This window comes from Castor canadensis, chromosome 2 (genome assembly GCF_047511655.1).
Source record: "Castor canadensis chromosome 2, mCasCan1.hap1v2, whole genome shotgun sequence".
Lineage (NCBI taxonomy): Eukaryota > Metazoa > Chordata > Mammalia > Rodentia > Castoridae > Castor > Castor canadensis.
Window position 1 is genome coordinate 143,568,467 of NC_133387.1, and position 21,051 is coordinate 143,589,517.

At 36.6% G+C, this 21,051-nt stretch overlaps 1 protein-coding gene across 13 annotated transcripts in view; it reads right to left on the minus strand.

The window, feature by feature from the left end:
- Wdr72 (WD repeat domain 72) overlaps positions 1-21,051 on the minus strand; it is a 238,977-nt gene that overhangs the window by 173,365 nt on the left and 44,561 nt on the right. For all 13 annotated transcript variants that reach the window (XR_012445487.1, XR_012445488.1, XR_012445489.1 and 10 more), the window contains 4 exons: positions 17,276-17,417; positions 16,687-16,932; positions 14,026-14,246; positions 11,988-12,183 (listed from right to left, as the gene is read on the minus strand). Coding sequence is in view for 10 of the 13 variants with exons in the window: in XM_074065982.1 (XP_073922083.1) it covers positions 11,988-12,183; positions 14,026-14,246; positions 16,687-16,932; positions 17,276-17,417 (805 nt within the window). In the remaining 3 variants the exon portion in view is untranslated. The remainder of the gene's footprint in view (positions 1-11,987; positions 12,184-14,025; positions 14,247-16,686; positions 16,933-17,275; positions 17,418-21,051) is intronic.

Sequence of the window (21,051 nt, forward strand, 5' to 3'; positions counted from 1 at the left end):
ATGTACCCCCAGTACAACAATAATATGATAATAAAAAATGAAAATATAAATTTTAAAGTAAAAAAATTTTAAGAAAACCATTGATGACAGATAGTTTTAGTAACAGAACCATCTTGGGAAAACACTTATGATTACATGAAATGGTGATAAGGACTTTTTTAAAAAGCATATAATAAAGAACACGTTACAATGTGATTTTTCAAAGTAAACTGATGGTGATGCTTCTGGAAGTAAGAAAAGTGTGGTGGTTTAAAAAAATCTGCAGTGCAATTTATTTGTTAAAGGCAAATTTGTTCAAGTCTTTGAATTGTAACTCTCTTCTTGGAATGTAGACTCAAAAATATTATCAATTTTGATCTATCTGCATAAAGTGCAATTCATTTACTGAATTTTCAAAAGCTCTGCTTTCTGTTCACATGGTGAGCTATAAAATAGTACCCATTGCAGTGGTGTCTCCAGGATGCTGATACTTTCTAGGGCCTGAAGCAGGTGACACTACTTGTCAGAGCAGGGGCCCAGGTGCAATGGAATCTGTTTCACTTAGGGGTTTCGAAAAGGGGGAGGTAATCTATACCCTGAACTTATTGATAAAGCAACATTATTTGTAGCACACAGGATAAAATCTGACAACAGGAATTCCCATAGACAAATTCTCTGCTCACTACTCCCAAGCCAAGGACTTGACCTTTCTTTGGATTTGTTTTCATCTGGTTCATCCCTAGAAACACAAAAGACCTTTCCCATCTAATCCTAACAGGTAAGTTAATGGTAGAAGTTGGATATTATTGATGCCCTGAGATGAATCAAGTGCATCCAATATCCTTTATCTCTCAGCCAAATCAGAGAACCTACTTTCCCCCCGAATAACAATCATTACAGTCCACTGAGTCTTGCTTTTCCAATCGTTTCTGTGGCAGCTGGCTACGGGGAAGTTGCTAGGGAACTGAAAAGAGGCAGCGTGGGGAGGGCAGATGGCTCCTTTGGGTTTATTTCCACTGAACACTGCAGCTGTGAAACCCCTAAGGTTCCAAGTGTCCATATAACATGCTTGGGGTTGGGCTAAAAAGGAACCCTAGAGCAGCTGTCCTGATGTATTCCTCTTTCTGTGCTGAGGAATAACCCCCCATAAACAGTAAGTGCAGATATGTAACAAACATACTCAGCCAGAACTCAATCCAAAAGTGTCAGCAGACCACAGGAATTACTAAAAGTGATTACAGCCTGTATTTCTTTACCAAATGAAAATTCAGGAAGATAGCAACTGCCAAGGTAAACAATAAACTCACAATGAAGGGTGGGAGTTAATTGGTGAAAGTAATTTAATGAGCAGACAACATTTATTTTTATCATTACAAAGAGATTGTATTGATTTTCATATTTTTTTCTGAGCATATGAAATGTTCTAAAGACATCCTGCAAATACCACACTAATATGCCTAATGTATATTACGATGCCAGGAAAACCAAAAAGGATGGAGTTGAGAATGTAAGGCTCTGAATTCAATCCCCAGTAATAATAATAAGAAAGATGGAGCTGAGAAGTGCCCCAATTAAAATGCAAACACACCGTGTTTTACTAGACAAAGTTAACTGTATTGGGAAGAATTTAAAAGTAAGTCAGGGCATCTACAAACAACACAGAACCATGTTCATATAAAGTATAATTCTGTAATTCTTCAAATGTTCATGAATAATAAAGACTGACAAATCTGAGGGAAGGGAATTATGAAGGTCACAGCAGAAACTACCTTAATGTGGTCATTTTATTACTTTCTCCTTGATATTTCCTTATATGAAAAGAGGGAATGTGTAAAATTACAAAATCAGTGAAGATTCACTTAATTTCACAAAAATAGAGGTCCATATCCACCTGATGGAATTGCAGGCCACTATTGTGCTAATGTTGTAGGGTGGGGATGTGTGTGCACACATGTGTGTTTGAACGTACATGCATGGAAATATTTCCATCAAGAATTTGTACTGAAGTAAAAATATACATTCCATGAAACTTACATGCTTCTCTTCAGTGCTGGAATATTATCAGATCTAATTTGTTTGAAAATAAGGTCAAATTTTTTATTACTCTCTTTTTGCATTGGTATTAAAAAAAGATATGGAGGGTAAATGGAGACAGCCTGCCAAATGAAAACATAGATATTGACTTCTGCTTTTTAACTGTAAGGCTACCATGGAACAATTCTGATGCATTTCTCTTAGAAAATCCTGTAGCCTAATAGGTGCTCGTAGTCCGGGGAAGCTGATGAACCTACTTTTTGCACAGTAAATAAACACAGGCTTATAAAGGATATCAATTATATTGAAATGCAATCATCAAAATGTAAAAATCACCACACAAAATATGGACATAGTTCTGTATGTATTGATATGTAAAATAAAAAATATTCCAAATATCATACACCAACTTTTTGCAATGATTATTTGCAAATGTTGGGCTTCTCTTGCTTTTGAAAAGGGTCTTTATACTTTCTGAATTTGTTTTTTAAAACTGGAGATGAAATTCACATAACACACACTTACTAGATAACTCAGTGACAATGTATTCACAGTGCTGCACAGCCATCACCTCACTCTAGTTTCAAAATGTTTTTCTCATCCCATTAAACACCCTACATCCATTAAGTAATCACTTTTCATTCTCCCTCACCCTAATTTTCTGGCAACCTTCAATCTCCTGTCTCTGTACATTTGACTATTCAATGTGCTTATTTCACTTTAGCATAATGTTTTCAAGATTCATCCAAGCTGTACCATAATTTAGTACTTCATTACTTTCTAGGGCAGAATAATACTTCATAGTGTGTATATACCTTAGTGTATCTACTCCTGCATTGATGGACACTTGGATTGTTTCTGCCTTTGGTCTGTTAAGAGCAGTGCTATGGTAGACATTTATATACATGTTTCTATGTAGGCATATGTTCTCATTTCTTTGGGTTGATAGGAGTGGAATTCCTGGGTCATATGGTAACTCAAGGCTTAACTTTCTGAGGAAATTCCAATCTGTTTCCTACAGTGGCACCATTTTATATTCCTACCAGCTATGTACAGTGTTCCTATTTTCTACCTCCTTGTCAATACTTGCTATTGTCCACTTTTTAAAATTATAAGTACCCTAGTTAATGTGAAGTAGTATCTCATTGTGACTTTGCTTTGAATTTCCCTGAAGGTCAATGATGATAATAAGTTTTTCCTCTGCTTGTTGGCCATTTCTTTTTCTTCCTTCCTTCCTTCTTTCCCTCCTTCTTTTTTTTTTTGGCCATACTGGGGGTTAACTCAGGGCCTACACCTTGAGCCACTCCACCAGCCCTATCTTTTTTGTTAGGGGTTTTTCCAAGATACGGTCTTGTGAACTATTTTTGCAGGCTATCTTTGAACTGTGATCCTCCTGATCTCTGCCTCTCGAGTAGCTAGGATTACTGGCATGAGCCACTGGTACCAGCCTGGCCATTTCTATGTCTCCTTTGGAGAAACACAGGCTCAAGTCTTATGGCCTTTTCAAAACTGGGTGGTTTGTCCTTGTGGTTGTGCTGTTGGAGTTCTCTTGGATTCAGATAGATATTAACCCATTAACATATGTGTAATTTGCAAATAATTTTCTCATTCTGTAAACTATATACATTATTAATAATGCCCTTAGAAGCACTTAACAGCTTTTAACTTATTTTTATAATTTTTATTAGGATATATTCACTATATGGGGGAGAATTAATAGTGACAATCAGGCTTATAATGTACATTAATTACATTGCCCCCATAATCTCTCCCCCTCAACTGGCTCCCACCCACTTAAAGCAATTGCAAGAGGTTTCTTTGTTCTAAAAAGTTTTAAATTTTATTAAATTCAATTTATTATTTTTATTTTGGTCTGCTAGTATTTTTTATTTTAGTAAGCATGTGGCATCTATGTATGTGCATATGCATGTGTGTATATATATCTTGCAAACATTGTGTGTTAAGTACCATCATCATTACCACAGAGGGTCTAAAATACTGATCAATTTTGTGATTTGCCAGAGTAACATTAACAGCAGAAAAATCTTCTGCCTCTAAATCCTAGGAATGTACTTGAAGCTAAATATTTTTTATTTTCATTTCAACTGAATTCAATAAATAGTTGTGAAGTGCTTCTTTGTGTCAGGTGCTGCATTTGCTTCTGGAAATAGAGCAGTAAATAAGACAGAATTTTTTGTCTTTATGGTGTCTAAGACTGTTTAAAAAAAGAAAAAAGACATATACTAACCCCAAATTGTAAGTATGAGAGAAGAAATATGTTGTGCTATAGTAATAAAAAATAAAAAGTGGCTCACCCCTGTAATCCCAGCTACTTGGGAGGTGGCGATCAGGAGGCTCACAATTCAAGGCCAACCCAGGCAAAAAGTTCTCAAGATCCCACTTCAATCAATAACCCAGGCATGGTGGTCTGCCTGTCATCCCAGTTATGCAGGAAATATAAATAGGAGGAGTTGGTCCAAGCCAGCCAGGACATAAATGCTAGACCATATTCCAAAAATAACTAAAGGACAAAGCGATAGAGGCATGACTCAAGTGGTAGAGTGCCTGCCTAGCAAGTGGAAGGCTCGGAATTCAAATCCCAGTGTTGCCAAAAATAAGGAAATAAGTAAACTCCACAAGAATACCTATTGGTACATCTGGGTATTTTACATACTTCATATACCACTTGCTAACATTTCATCGTATTTTTTTTCAAATTGTTTCAAGGGTATAGGATTTCCCTGATTACATTGAAAGTGCTTTAATGAGGAGGGCATTATGTGATAATTGCAGTATCCTTCATGTTGGTAGGTATGTCATCAGAACAAGAAACAACTTGAGCTCAATGAGAGTGGAGAGTTAAGAAGTCAGGGGTAATGACACCTGAAGTACAGGCTGGGATGGAAATGTAAGAAAGCTTCATAATAAATAATCATTAACATTTAATGTGTGCTGGCTGTTATGGAGATTTAGCTTGTCTTTGAGAAGGTAAAACTTGACTTGTGTGATATTGATAGGAGAGGGTAGAACAAAATTCAAACCTCATCAATCTGACTCTCAGATTTCATGTCCTTATCTCCTCTAGACACTACCTACTACATAGAGATTGAACACGGACAACTGCGTAAATATTTGGTTGCTAAACATCTAATAAAATTCATATCCACAACTGTGTACAAGATACACACACAAGCATACACACACATAATAATATGTGAGCCAGGATTATAAATTACAGTAGTGCTGCGACAACTAGAGCCCAGGAAGAAGAAATGAAGATCCAAAAAGCAGGCAGAAAACTAAAAATATATGTTGAGTAACAATAGTAATTATTATAATAAAAGAAAAATGGCTTGGGAAGGTAATATAGGAAATATTGCAATCTTTTCTAAAAACAATCATCTCAAGAGGGTTCCATCTATAATCTGCCACAACAAAATAAGGTGGGTTTGAGAAAATGACACATTGGAGAGACTATTATCTGCAGGATGCTGCATACCCAAAACCTGCCTTTAACACACATGCAGGGGAAGTTGTACTGACAAGCTGGTTGCCACAATATAGCTAGAATGTAGTGACCTTGATGTGAGACCAAGCAAAATTGTCCCTTAGAATGTGATAGTTGGTCACTACAGTGATTTTTAAATTATTATTTTGTATTTTGTAGCAACAGGAGCCATTATACAACATAAAAGAAGGAGACCAAGTAAAACTTATGGAGTGAAAAATGTTTTATCCACGTAGTGAATGTGTATGACACTTTGTTATGGCAAAGTAAGAGCTTAACCACATGATTCTATTCTATTGGAGAAAATATGACTATACTTTTGGGAAACTGCATTTTGAATATATTCTATATAGCTCTCATTTCTAAGCAAGCTCAAATATATAGAAGATTAAACTCTGGTTATTTTCTTAAAATATGGCTTATTAGCTATTGACAAAGCTCTTTTTAATCTACCTTAATTAAAAAATTTTAATTAGACAATGTGCTTTGAAACCATGGAAAACCCAAATGCTTCTTTTGTATAACATTGCTGCAGATTGAGTAAATGAATATTTTCCAGCTAAGTACTACTAGTAGCAATAAGAAAAGGAAATTAACCTATAATCCCTGCTACAGGGAGATAGAGGTAGCAGGATCATTGTCTGAGGCCAGCCCTGGGCAAAAAGTATGAGACCCTATTTGAAAAGCAAACTAAAGCAAAAGGGGTGGGGGGCATGGCTCAAATGGTAAAGGGCCTGCCTAGAAATTACCAGGTCCAGAGTTCAAATCTCAGGATCACCAACAAAAAAAATCCAAAAACCAAAAACAAGAAAAGGAAGGAAGGTTAAAGAAAACCTTAATACATAGGGTAAAATATGTTTATTTTTCTGACTCCTTAATTTCTTAATTTCTTAAGGACTTTTTCTCAAGGTCTGTTTATAAAGTGGTTGCTTTAAAACCTGTCATGATATAGTTACAAAGTTTTCTGCTCAAGGTCACACAGCCCATATTACCAGAGTAGGAACTGGAAGTATTTAAAATAGACTCACGTGGACCCTACATTCTACCCACTCACTCATCAGACTTCAGTCCTTTGCACTCTGGGCCAACTTGTTTCTGAGATTTTCTCCAATATGGGATCTACTGTGAATACAACACCTTTAATATGCTTCCAGAAGCCCAGAAGTACCTGGGAAGGAGAAAGCCCAATTCTTCACCAGCATGAGTCAGGGGATATGGACAAGCACCTGCCCACAGCCGATGCAGAGTTATATAAGAGCTTCTTGAACAGGAAAAACTATTTCTGCACTCCCTTTTTGGCACCTCTTCCTATGAGCTCAGGAAGACTGCTCTGAGCAGGGATACATAGCTTTTGCCTCTTCTCCTTTCCCATCACCTGTCACTTCTGCTATCAGAGTGCCTGCCGCTAACAGCCTCCCCACTTGTAATTTGCTGTTTCTAATCTGTCATCTGAGAAATCAGATGACCAGAGCTGTGAGAACTATGTGTAAATTAAGAGCCAAGCTCTGAGAGATAGCCAGAGACCCCCCTTTGAAACAGCTTGTAGCAGGTTTCCTGGCAGTTATTTCCTTTCTTCTCAGAGCTTTTCTTATCTAATGCCCTGCTTGACTGTCTCAAAAACTGACCTCCATCTGCAGGATGTGCTCCTATTATGAGATACAGTGGAGCATCTATCCTAGTGCATGTGTGAGCACCTAGCTTGAGGACTTTCATACTCATGAAACTTTTCCTCACAGGTAAGATGGGTATACCATACCATCCTGCCTACTGCACAGTCAGTAAGGCATAATTGATTAAAAATTAAAAGTTTCTTTAAGAATGAGTTGTTAAGAAAGAAGCATTCTTTATAAAGAATACCTTGGCATGGTGGTACACACCTTTAATCCCAGCAGGCGGAGGCAGGAGAATCGTGAGTTCAAGGCCAGTCTAGGCTACATAGTGAGACCCTGGCTCAAAGTAACAAACAAACAAAAATGAAAACAAGGAATAATTCATTCTCAGGGGTCTTTAAACCATGGCTGCCTGCTGCCTATTTTTGTCAATAAAGATTTATTGGAACATAGCCTGGTTTATTCCTTTATGTACTGTCTATGGTTTGACATGAATATGGTGGAAGAATTAAGTGGTTGGCATAGAAATCATTATGGCCTATAAAGTCGAAAATGTTTCACTGATCCATCTAATCAAAAAAGTTTGGGGGGTAGAACTGGAGTTTGAACTCAGGGCTTTGCACTTACAAAACAGGTGCTCTGCCTCCTAAGCCACAACTCTAGTCCAAAAAATGTTTTTTTTCAAGCAAACAAGGTTTCATTTCCCACAAAAAGTCTAGTTGCTTAGCAAGGCATATTCTACAACACAAGCCATAAACTTAACAGAAGTCCTTCAGTAATAATAACAGTTATATTAATAACACACAAGAAATTTCTTACACAAGTTTTCTGCTATGTAAATCCACTACTGTGAGCATAAAAGACATCAGAATTATCTAAAATTTAATTCTTTAAAGAATAATTAGTTCAGAGCTGAAAATTATTTCTGAAGTGCATTTTAGGGGGAAAATCAGTATGACATTATCCTTATTGTGTCACAACAAATAGGGTAATAAAACTACTCAAAGTTGTGGTGCCAAATGTTCTGTGGGAATGCAAATATTCATCAAAATGACATCTCCAAGTTTTGCTTTTCCTAATCAGGCTGAAACATCATGAGGCAGCTGTTGGATCAATAAGTAAAACTGGAATCCCAGCCTGGCAGCTATGCATTTCCACCAGGACAAGGGACTTCAGTGTTGCACAAACACTTCCTTACTTCAGTAGTCAGACTCTTCCATGAGGTGAGCATGCTTACCCACATGCCCACCTAAGATCCCAGGCTTTGCCCTGGCATGCATCCAACTATGCCATCTGTCACAGAAGGAAAGCCCTTCTGGGAAAGAGGAAGAAGTCTCATCTGTTATCCTCCACACCTAAGAGGGGTTACACAGGCAGGGACTTGGCCCTATTCTCTATGCATTTCCAAACTTTCGCCACAAATGCTTTGGGCACAAATCAAAATGTTTTACTTCTGGCTTCAATTTCCTCCTCTTGGCTTTTTCTTTCTAGGCCTTTCTGCCCAATGTCTTACCCCATTGAAACTTCCTGCTTTCTCTTTATAAGCTCTATAGTTGTTCTATTGCTAAAAGATTTGATATCTAATGTCATGTCAACTTAGTCCTCCTTCATGTATTTACAGGAGGCGGAGTACTGGACAAACAGAACACAGAATAAGTCTTTTTGTACATGGAACTGAAGTTAAACCCTGTGCAGAGAACATCTATGACCACTTTTAAAATGCAAAGGTCTAAGAAAAAGTAACTAGGGCAGAAAATACACAGACCTTCATCTGAGGAGGCAGGGCATGACCTGTGTGCTCCAGAAAAACTAGGGTCACTTGGAACAGAAAGCTGAGGACTACTTCTGTAGTTGGGCAGTTGTGATCTAAGGGCCACCACAGTTGGCCACTGATAAGGTGAACTCATCTGTCCAGAAGCACTGGGGGTCATTTGTCACTCATTCACTTATTCATGTGCCACACAATCAACCTGTTTTCATCTTAGCTAGTAATTTTCTGCCTACATTTATGAAAATACAAATGGAAAAGCTTCTGAGCTCCTATTTTTTTCACCTTTCTAGGAAGAGATAAAATAAAAATCAAGTACAGGAAATATGATAGAACCAGCTTGCCCAGATGAAATTCGTCTTGGGAAAGAAAAAGTGGTTCATTAAATTTTAAGCAAAATTGGAACTGCAGAGATTAAAGGCAACCCATAACAAAGACAATACCAGACATAAGACTAAAAGAAACAACATAAACTTACTCAAAAGGAATGAGCTGGTAAGAACAGTTAGGACATCAGCCACCTTCCCGGGGTGTCATGGGGCTCACTTGAGATGGTCAATGGTTAGTTAGTGAAGAGCATGTTACAAATGTGAAAATGGTGACAGAGCTATGAGTACTGTTATCACAGATGATAGGCTCCTTCTTAGGTTGAGTTGACATTTAAAACTACCAATGTAGTTAACATGAGATAAAGAGCCTCATTTGGAATAAATATTTTATAGGTTAATTTGGCACTAAATATGTACATATGATTCAACATGGCAATTCTAAGCATTTTACACGGAACCATAAAAATAGCCAGTTCTAGGAGATCTCTAGGTTAAAATATGGTATGTCCACAATGGACACTACACTGATCACTCACTGTCCATTTGACAGCCCATGCCAGCCTTTCCCGACCTTTCTGTGTCCTCCATGCAAAGTGAGGCTGATGCCTAGAATTGAACACCCTTCACCTCTGACTTCTGGCATAATGAAACTAATGGAGGTGATGGGGGAAATGAAGGTAATTTCTTCCAACTCTCTGTTTCAGCCCTGCAAATCTCATTGGAGCTGTTTCTCTTCCATGACTCCAGGGGTGACCACACTCCCTGAGTGTCAGATCTCACAGACTGGGTTTCAGTTTCATTACTGTCTCCTCTTACTGCTTCAGCCCTATAAATGGCAAGCATTTCACCATGGCCCCAGTGTCTGGGTACTGGGGACCTTATTATCTGTTCCCCGTCCATTCCTTAATCCCTACCACACGCCTACAGAAATTCCTTTCATTAAAGTCTCTTCATTTGACCTATTTCAGTTGAATTCAGTTTTCCACCAATAAAACAGCTGATATACAATATAGCTATCCATTTACTGACATGAAAAAATGTATGACAGACAGCAGATCAAATATTAACAGCACTTATGTTTAAGTAATGGGATAGTGTTTTTTCACGGTTATTTTTTTCAGATGTCTACAATATTAGCGTACATACTTGAGGGAAAGAAAAAGAAATAATAAAATTAAAAAGTAAAATGGGAATATATATAATCTCAAGAAATACTAGTGGACAGGTTTCACTCATTTACTTCCCATCTCATCAAAAAATACATAAATAGAAAGCTTTATAGCGCAAAGTTGTCTTCACTAGGCACTGGAAGCTTGAACACTTGTGAATAACCAAATAGCTTATTTTTGCTGGATTCTGTGAAAAATATATTCAAGTCACCAACTGTTCACAATTATAAATGTAACTGTATGCATTTGGAAGTACACATTTTACAGACTGGGGCTTCACAATCAAAAGTTAAGATTTTGCTGTAAACAAGGCTAACTGCCTACAGACACTATTTACAAACATTTTAGGTAGCAATTCCTCCATTAGTTTCATTTAATCCTATCAGGATTAAATTACTCCTATTCCACAGATAAGGAAATTGTCCTTAAGAGAAGCCAAGTAATTTGCTCAAGGTCATACAGGTCTTCATTAACAGGTCCTAGAGGAAATCCGGGGCTTTTTAGGGCCCATTTTATCCATTATACTCAACTGCCACTCAGGTCAACAGATTACCTAAGAATTCTCAAACTCTCCTAATTTGAGATTTATTGCACAAAGAACCATCAGGACCCTCGAACTGGTTCCCTACTTATTAGCAGTGCAAAACTGTGTGTTTACATATCAAATCTACAACTCCTTATCAATAAAATGATGAAGAATTACTTTTCCTACCCACCCTAGACATTTCAAAAATCTAGAGAATCTATGAAAAAATAAGCATGAAAGCCATCAAAACTGTAAAGCAGGTTACAAATGTAGGGCAATATTATGCTGCTCCCTTAAAACTCACTCATCAGTGTTGACACCTGGCAGTCAATGCAAAGAAAATAACTATTTGGATGAAGTGTGGCTCCAAATTATAATGTTACAAACTATCCAGTCTGTTAATAACACTCACCATAAAAACTACCTCTGATTAGTCAGTAAAATACATGCAATAGTTTCGCTGAAATGTACTTCAAGCAAACACCACGACTCACATTTATTAATCACATCACCTCATGTAATATGTTTCCAGCATTTTCTAAAATGTGCTATTCTCAACTTTCAGTTATATAGTAAAAAACTTTAAAATTCAAGCTGTACTTTCTCTATGGTAAGATATTGAAAGTTCAATTGAGCCACTTAGTTTTCAGTTTCCCTGACTCAACTTTTTGGAGTTTGATAATTAATTATATTCCATTATTACTGATCATCAATTAGCTCAACATGTTGCTGAGATGGTGAGCATGCTGAAGAAGGCAGAATTTAATGATAATTTGAGACCGGAAGAACACTAAATTTCTCTCTTGGTAATAATTAAAGTAGATAACTTATGTTTTTATTTATAGCTTCCAGAAATATCCGGCTCATTCCTGTACACTGCCCTGTCAGCTAATCATCAGTGGGTAGGATCTTTGCTATTGTGTTTTATTTTCCATATATGCCTTCAACTGAAACCATACCAAGATCAACTAAAGGTTAAAAGAAGTATCTTCACTTGAACTTTCCACCTGGCCAAATGATTGTACATCATAAATAAGGATAAACAAGATAAAACTTCAATTTACCTGTCTCAATTTCCCAGATGTAGACAGAGTCATCTGCACATCCAACAATTAAAAAGTTCTCAACCGGATGCCATCTTATCATCTTCACAGGGAAAAGGTGCTTCCTGGCACGCAGGAGGCACCTCCTCTCCTCTAGGTGAAGGAGAGCCACGGAATGGTCACTACAGACACAGCAGATTATCTGACCATCTCTTAGCTGTGAAAAGACAGCATGCTTGTATAAGTAAATAGCCAAATGCATTCTTTATGATTAAATCAGACATTTTTCTTCCAGTAACATAAAACACCTTTGTTAGAGCCCCATTTACTAAAGGACATTTCTGCTTTCTATAGAAAGTCTTCACACAGTGCTCTATGAAGGACCTTTCAATAAAGATGAGAGTTTAAACTCAACAACCTACCAGGAAGGTCAAAAGATACAAGTAAAAAGGAGAATTCTAGGTCAGATCTACTTATAAGATAAATGAAGGACTTGACCATCACTCAGCAAATTCAGGCAGTGAGGCAGACATCGGAAATAATGCAGAATAAAATAAACCCCAGAACTAATTTGTTGCCACAAAAAGAAGCTATTTATAGACACAAGCTTAGGCCCAAGGGTATCATGAGCTGATAGTTTTCACTTAAAGCCTCAAAATGTGATTTGGTGCTGTTCCCAGAACTATACAGACTCTAATCCAAACAGGAAACTCAGTGTAGACACATTCTAAAAGAGGTAAGCATTAGATAGCTTCAACTGAATGTACAGCCTCCAAGACATAAGGACCAAAAATAGGCTCACAGGATAACAATTCTTATGAAATTTTTTTTAAAAGTCAGCGTGTGGTAACCTTGGACCACAGTTTAGGACAATGACCATCCATGCTGGGAGCTGCTGACCTACCCACAATTTCAGCTCTTGTGTTTAAAGCAGCAGCTGAGCTCTCTTGAGGCTCTTGCAGGACCCTTATTAATCTCTCTGTGGGGTATTGGGGACCATGTTTTTTTCCTAATTTTTAAGGAGACTACAGACATTCTGAGGAAAAAAAAATAAAATAGCAGGTGTGATAAATATGGAAGCTAGACTTGTAGAATGGATCAAATGTTATTTCTTCCCAATCACCCTGTCCACCCCACAGCTTATAGAATGGATGGCTCTATGTGCTTCAGGAAAAACACACAACACACACACATATACACACACAAAACCATGTGTGGATACAAATCTTCTGGCCAGGAGTGGACATACAAAAGTGACCCATACTAGGCCAATTAGATTCTGTTTTCTAGGCATCTGAAAGATGTCAATTGTATTTTGGAGCTTATTTTTTATAATACTTTGGAGAAATAATTTTATAAGCCAATCAACTAACTTACAAAATCATTTTTCTCTATGCTTTTTTTTTTTGCAGAGGAAGCACAAAAGTTGGCTGTTCGTATTTTAACAAAGAGCTGATGATCTATGGAAGCTGAATTTGAGTTGACATTTCATAAGAAAATTATGACTAAATTATTTCATTTTCCCAATACTATGTAGGTGTGCTCATCAACTTCTTAAGAGTCAATTTTTATAAAAGGATTAAACTGGCAAATAAAAATGTATATATGAAAAACAGTGCAAATACTTATCAATATGAATAAAAAAGGAAATTGTTAAAAACAAAATTAATTTTTAATTTATAGATCCCACATTGTTTGATTTGTTTTGCATTATCTATTACTTTTATATTTAAAATTCCACAATAAAAATTAAGACACACACCTAGAAAGAAAAGAAAAAAGTATATGTACTTAAAAAGGAATAAGTGGATTTGTAAAGGCAGAATTGATTAACTATTTGCTTTAGAGTAAAATTATTTGTGTAATATAAGTTGTAATGAAAATAAAATTTATGTAAAATGATTAGAAAGGAACATGAAAAAAGTGCCCCGTTATATTATGAGTATATGGACTTATTCTTCCTATGGGAATATGGGTCATTTTCTTCTTTTTTTTTTTTAATATTCTGCTACATAACTTTCAAATTATCTTTTATGTTTTACTTTTTATCTTAACTTACTCTGAAGTTCTCTGGTGACATCAAAAGACTTGTTACTGGACCAGCTTCCAAAAAGAATTTATGTAAAATTTCTCCAGTAAAGATATCCCACAGGATGACACATGAACCTTGGTCCCCAGACACCATCCAGCATTGGTCTAACTTGGAAGAGAGGCCATGTGGGTAAAGCAATGAAGTAACCCTTTGGTCATGGCCTTTAAGAATCCTATTAGATGAAGAATCTGAAAAATAGTCAAACACCAAATAGTACAAAGTCATTTCTGTTCCAAAAATAATTCTGAATTTTTTTCTTTCCCCCCCCCCTCGCTCCCTCCCACCCTTCCTTCCTTTTTACTCTGGTTATTTTGGAGATAGGGTCTGGTTTTTTGTTAGGCTTGCCTGGATTGCCATTCTCCTATTTTTTGCTTCTTGTCAAGTTTTTTTTTTTTTTTCCCCCTCTCTGGGCTGATCTGGAAACACAATCCTTGTGATCTCAGCCCACGAAGCTAGGGATGACAGATGCACGCACTGTGCCCAACCAGCAATTGTTTGAGATAGGGTCTCATAAACTTTTTGCCCAGTCTGGCCTCAGACCATGATCCTACAGATCTCAGATTTCCAACTAGCTAAGATTACAGGTGTGAGCCACTAGCAGCTAGCTTGAGATAATCTTTTATAAATTTTTAACATAAGCACATGTTTGTCCAGAAAATTAGTAAACAGCCCTTAGCTATCTCAAAAGGCAGTGCTCATCAGACTCCAGGTCATGATGTTGATGCAGCCCTTAAGTTGGGTGCTCAAATCTACTAATTCTTTAAGGATGTTAGCAAGTTGTCAAGTCATGTACCCTGAAATAGCAAGATCTGTTCTAAAAAAGTGAACAATTCATACACTCTGCCTCCACAAAATAAGCCAAAATTATTACTACCATGCTTTAATTTACATGATCAATTAAGTCTAACATATAAGAAAAGCAAGTTCCATAGAGCATTTTACTAGGAAAGATGTTAGCGATTACTTAGTTCTAGCTCTGTTTTACAGATAAAATCTCCTAGGCTCAGATTAGTAAATGACATAATTCCAAGTATCAAAAATCAACCATAATGTTGAAGACCATAGCTGTGCTGCTAAACCAACCTGCCCTTCATCTCTGGGTCAACCACTTATTAGATGCATTGCCATGGCTAAATTGCTTTTTTTCCTCTTTCTCACACATGATGCATCTCAAAGATGCACTTCAGATAGACTGCTGAGTGGACGCAGTCTGCTTGGCACTTGGTAGGCACATAAGTACATAGGTATTTCAAATTCTTTCTGTACTAGAATACAGAATTACTGATACATCATTTCTCTTCCCATAATCACTACTTATTCCTTTATCATTCGCGAAAGTCCTCAAAACTGGAAAGGACCATAAGCCACCCCTCTTTTATTTAAATAGGAAATGAATCCCAAAGATTATTCCTGTCACTTTGAGTTCATCAGACCCATCCTCATTTTATATCCTCTAGGAAATCTGAACAAATGCTAATCCAGATTCTGTAAGACAAATGTAAGTGTCTGCTTATATTCTGGATATTAGGATAAATCAGGCTCGGTAAAAAATGCTAAAAGTCTTAGCTTTTTCACTAGCTTTTAACAGCAGCCATTTAGCTGTAAACCAGTACATTACCTCTCCTTGGCTCATTGCCATTTATTCCTTTCCTTCAGTTAGTCCCTGAATCAAGTCAGTAACATTTAGTAAGTGGCCAAAGTGGGCTGAGAACAACAGTGGGCACTGGAAGAGGAGTTTTTTTTTTTTTAATTACTGAGATTCAGTTTCTACTCTTAATACTTTACATTTTAATAGGATGTATATAATTGAAAAACAGTATACAATTTTTCCACATATCCTAAAATCTCAATTATTTCCTCTATTTTCTTCCTGTATGTAAGACATGACATTTATTTAATAGGTATTTATTGTTATAATGCTTAAAAATGTATAAGAACATATATAAATTTCATTAACAAAGAAATAAAAATTTAAAAAGAAGGGACTATTTTACTCCTGATTGGCAAAGATTTAAAAGGTTTAATAGCATATGAAGTTTGAAAAGGTTTTGGGGAAAGGAATTTTCACAAGATATTCTTGGACATACATGCAAATTCTTTAATAAAAGGCAAAAGGTTTACATGATCTGAAGTGAAACCCAAGTCTTGGGGTAAGTAAGTTCTTTATATAACCTTTTACATATATTTCCAAAATTTGAAATGTAAACAAATATCGATTCGGTATTGTTCTGAGGATTGGCGGTATAGATATGCCACAGATATGGACAAAGATAGTTATGTGGTGTTCACAGTGGCTAATGACTAGAAAACCTCAATACCAATTAATGGAGATTTTTAAAATTAAAATTCAATTGTTATTAGACATTTAAAATGAGCTCATAAAGAATGAACATCAAAATATTTTATTCAGATATATTTAAGGATATCTCAACAAAGTGTGTAGAGCTTCTATTTATATAATATAATTAAAAGAATGTATTTGCTATATTGGTAGGGCTTTTATATACAAAGCAAATGTTAAGAAGGGTATAAAGAAACTATTATTTTTAATCCTCTGAATATAAGTTAGTGCAGCTTTGTTGAGGTTGAAACTCAATTAAATAAGCAGCTCAAAAAAAGTTCAATCACCTCTTAATAAAGAACAGCCTTCTAGAAGTCCAAATTTGGCAGCACTCAAAGCCTGGGCGATGAGAATCGTCCCGTCCTCAAGGCCACATATCAGCTTATCCAGACTGGGAACGTACGCGGATGAAGCGACTGCCCAACTTCCTGTCTCATCTCTTAACCCAGAGAAACGGTCAACAACATTTTGTGACACAGTCTGATGCTTATCAAAATTATCTTGAAGGGTCCAGGTGGTAGTTATAGGTATCTCTGAAAAGAACACACATACAAAAAAGGAAACTTTGGTTTACCAACTCATACTAGACAGGGAAAATGTTACCAAGACATTATCTCTTCAAAACTGTAAATACATTGCAACAGCTCAATCCACATTCATGTTGCCAGCATGTATTCCTTGTTATGCTTAACTGATGTTAATTTGAATTATGCTTGTTGTATTATTGTATCAGATCTATATACTCTATGCTTATACCTGTTTTTATGTCGGCATCAAATGCTTAGTGGTCATGAGAAAATTTTTCTTGTTACTCAACACATGAAAACACTGAATTAATTGTAAATTAGTCCTTGTTGACATGTGATTAGAAATTACCTCTAGGAGAACCATCAAACTTGGATACAGGAACATCTGGGATGTGCCACAAAGTAATTCTTCCCGAGACTTCTCCAGAGAAAAGTACCTTATAAAAAGGCTCTTTCCTTTCATTCATGTAGCCCATCACAAAGGGGAGGCTCTGTGCCAAAACAAGAAGTGAGCTTTTATGTAGGAAACATTCTAACTGTAGAGACACAGTCACTGTTTTTAAGTGGAGGAATAAGCCTTCCTAGCCGAACTAAATCTTTTCAAGCTATTTGCCATGGTTTTAAAATTTTCAAGTGAATTACATGAACTAATCTTTAAAAAGTCTTCATAAAACAAAAAGCAAAGTTATCATCTAGATTTCAGAATGCTGATCAGAGAATGGAATCTTTATGGACTATGTTCTGTATTTGTGTTACACTTACTGTTGCGTGCACACATTGGAGCTTCCTGTGCATCCAGTTACATAATCCTGTGAAGCTGGCACTATCATCGTCTGCATGTTGCAGATGAGGAAACAGAGGGAGGGGTTTGAGTTACTGAAAGTGATAGAGATAGCAATGGGCTTCAACTCTAATGATGCTGACTTAGGAGCCCACACCTTGAAGTGCGTACTGCCCTCTAAGGAGGTCTGATCTCTTCCCAGTCCTTTGGTTCTAATTCAGTTAAAACAGCAACAACTAATGTTTATATGGCAATTTTGTGTTATGAATATGCTATCCATTCTGTTGACCGTTTCAACATATGTAATTTTAAACCTCCCAAGTAGCCACAAAGAAAAGTGACTCCATACTTTGTAATGTATAATACACATTACATATTATAATGTGCATTATAAAATATTATGTATTCTATGCATGATATATGATATGTATTATAACTATAAATTATACATATAATGATAACTTCGATGAGGTGGAGTGCATGAACATCAGGCATAGTACTCTCCAAGATGTGCTTTTCACCAGTGAATATGTCTAGAGTCTACCCCACACCTCAGCGCAGTGCAGCTGTTCTTTGGGCAGGCGTGTATACAGAGATTACACACAGGGATCAGAATGATTAAGTGATTAGAAAAACAAAACCAAGAACCTCTTTTGATCTACAAATAAAAGGCATCCTGAAAAGAAAGCCAACTGCTAGTGCCAGATTGAATTAAAGAAGTCTAAGAAAGTAGCGGTTCCTAGACAGAAAATACATGATTTTAGGTCTGGAGAAGACTAGGGCCAAAATAGTGCTACATGTAATCCCCACAACAAAGCTATGAAGAAAGCATTGTTATCACCACTATGGAACTAAGACACAGAAAATAAGAGGCAAATCCAAGGCCATACAACAAAGATATGTAAATCTCTAAGTCCCAAGAAATGGGAATATTGCAGAAAACAGTTCCAATAAAGTCTGGTGCATGCATGCGTGTGTGTATATGTGTGTGGGTGTGTGTGATTCAGAGGGCATTTGGAGATTTTACTGAGTTCACAGCTATGATTTTTATAGGTATTGGAAATGAAGTTGATAAAATTTAGTTAAATAGACTACTCAAGCCCTCCCATAGTCTTGTAGGAAACTTAGAATTGTTTATTCCAATTCCTAAAAATGAGGCTACAGAGAGACTGAGTTACTCAAGTTTGTGGCAGGCCATTCCCCGCCCCCCCCCCCGCCCCCAACTCAGTGCTCTGCTTCTACAGACAGGGTTCCTGGTTGCTGTTACTCCTCAGCCCTCACAGTCCATCCATGAAGCCATTCCTCTCTTGAGCACACCAACTTGGCCCTTCTCCTTCCTCACCTAAACCCCCTTAGCAATCCTTTATTATATAAATTCTGATTTTTTTTTACCTCAGTAACAAGTACCCATCATAGGGAGCACCCATCCTCCAAGAGGCAATAAAATATAGTCATCAAATGAAATCGTGGGAGCTAACTGCCTAAAATTCTAATCCTGGTTTATCACTTGCTCAATTAAAAGAATAAGTTGCTTAATTTAAGCAATTTACCTAGCCTTTCTGTCTCACTTTTCCTGACTGTGAAATAGGGCTTATAAAAGCACCTTCTTTAAGGGATTATTGTGAGGATTAATGAGTTGAAAAAGACAAGGTACTTAGAATGATGTCTGGCATTTAGTACCTATTTAATATCATTCATATTCTTCTTTTCTCAGAAAAACTGATAAACTTATTCCAAAGACCTATTATCAAACTTAGATTGAGCTACCTTGTTTTAAAATCTGGTAAAACATCAGCTCCAAAATGTTCCACAATGACATCTTGACAGCGGCCAAAGTCAATGAGGCAATCTGTATGTTTGATAGCAATAAGATTCAATAAAAAGTGATATCTATCTATCTATCTATCTATCTATCATCATTATCACCATCATCACTCTTAGTTATTCCCAAATTCCTTAGCTACAATCCTCAGGCCGTTTCCATCTCAGCTACTCCCACCATAGTACTGAAGCCTTACTGCAGTTGAGACATGCAAAGGCTACTTCCAACAACAGCCTCCCTGCCAGAATCCTCAGTAGTCACCAGCTATGAACTGAAGCCAAGATATTCTCACAAAGCTACTGGAAGGATGGATAAATCTCTACTCTTGCTACTACAACTCCATCAGCAGATATGCTCACATGTATTACAAATGATAACTCTCAGAACATGCTACTGTCAAACTTTGAGATTTAATTCTATGGTATCACTAAAAGAAAGGGTCTTGTCAATATTATGTTTACAGAGCACCCTTTCCTAGGCTCTCTGTATCTATCAAAGTCATCTTCCCTACCCTACCACAATGCCTTCATCACTTCCTAACTGCAAGAGAGACTTAGAAGTATTATATTTAATGAATGCCAACATTGACCAAATAGTGTCTGACTTTAATTTTTTCACTGGATAAAGGGCAAGCCAGGGTTTAAAGATGGGTAGACCAACTCCCTTCAAGTTTAGATTATTCTATTTATAGTTCACTGGCTTCTTAATACTTCCTACTTTTTAGATATAGAAATAATTATGGTTGTCTACCTAAGAAATATTGGTAGAAGACCCATAAATTTATGACTTCACATTTCGAGAAACAGCAAGATAGCTTCCCAATCTTTTAATTGTTACGCATGCCATTGATATTTGCAGCAAACTATAAATTCCTAAAGGACATAACTTCTAGGGCAAACTGTGCTTAGTAAGAAATCACTCTGGAGCTAAAAAAGAGGAACAACAGGTCCTTTAAAATAATTAAAAATGCCTTTCTGAGTAAGTCACACTATTGTTTTGGGGATCAACAACAACAACAAAAAAGACATGCTCTATTACTGTCCATGAATGATTTTGGAAATAGGTCTTGAGGTGCACCACCATTCTAAAGTTTGCCTGTGCTCCAGTGGCACCTGGGGTTCTAATTTTTGGTGGTCAGCTTCTTAATCAAGTTTTTGTGATAAAACTTTTCACAGATATGTTAACGGGACAGTAACTGAGCTATTGTTCCCACTGACTATGTTGTCTAATTAAGCAAACCATCATTCTCTAAAAAGTAGCATGCTTTCTTGGTTAAGAAATCAATAATTCAAAACTCCCTCTCTCCATGAAATACCCTTTTGGATAATTAACTGATGACTAAGTATAGAGGTTTAAAAAATCACTTTGGGTAACACCACTGAAATAAAATAACTGCTCAGATTTTTGACTTCCTAGAGTGTCAAAGGTATAATTCAGTCAAGGAATAAGCTCACAATTATATTCTCAAATTTCTGCTAGAAAAAATAATTATTTGTTTTAACAAGAAAAATTCACTCCAAAG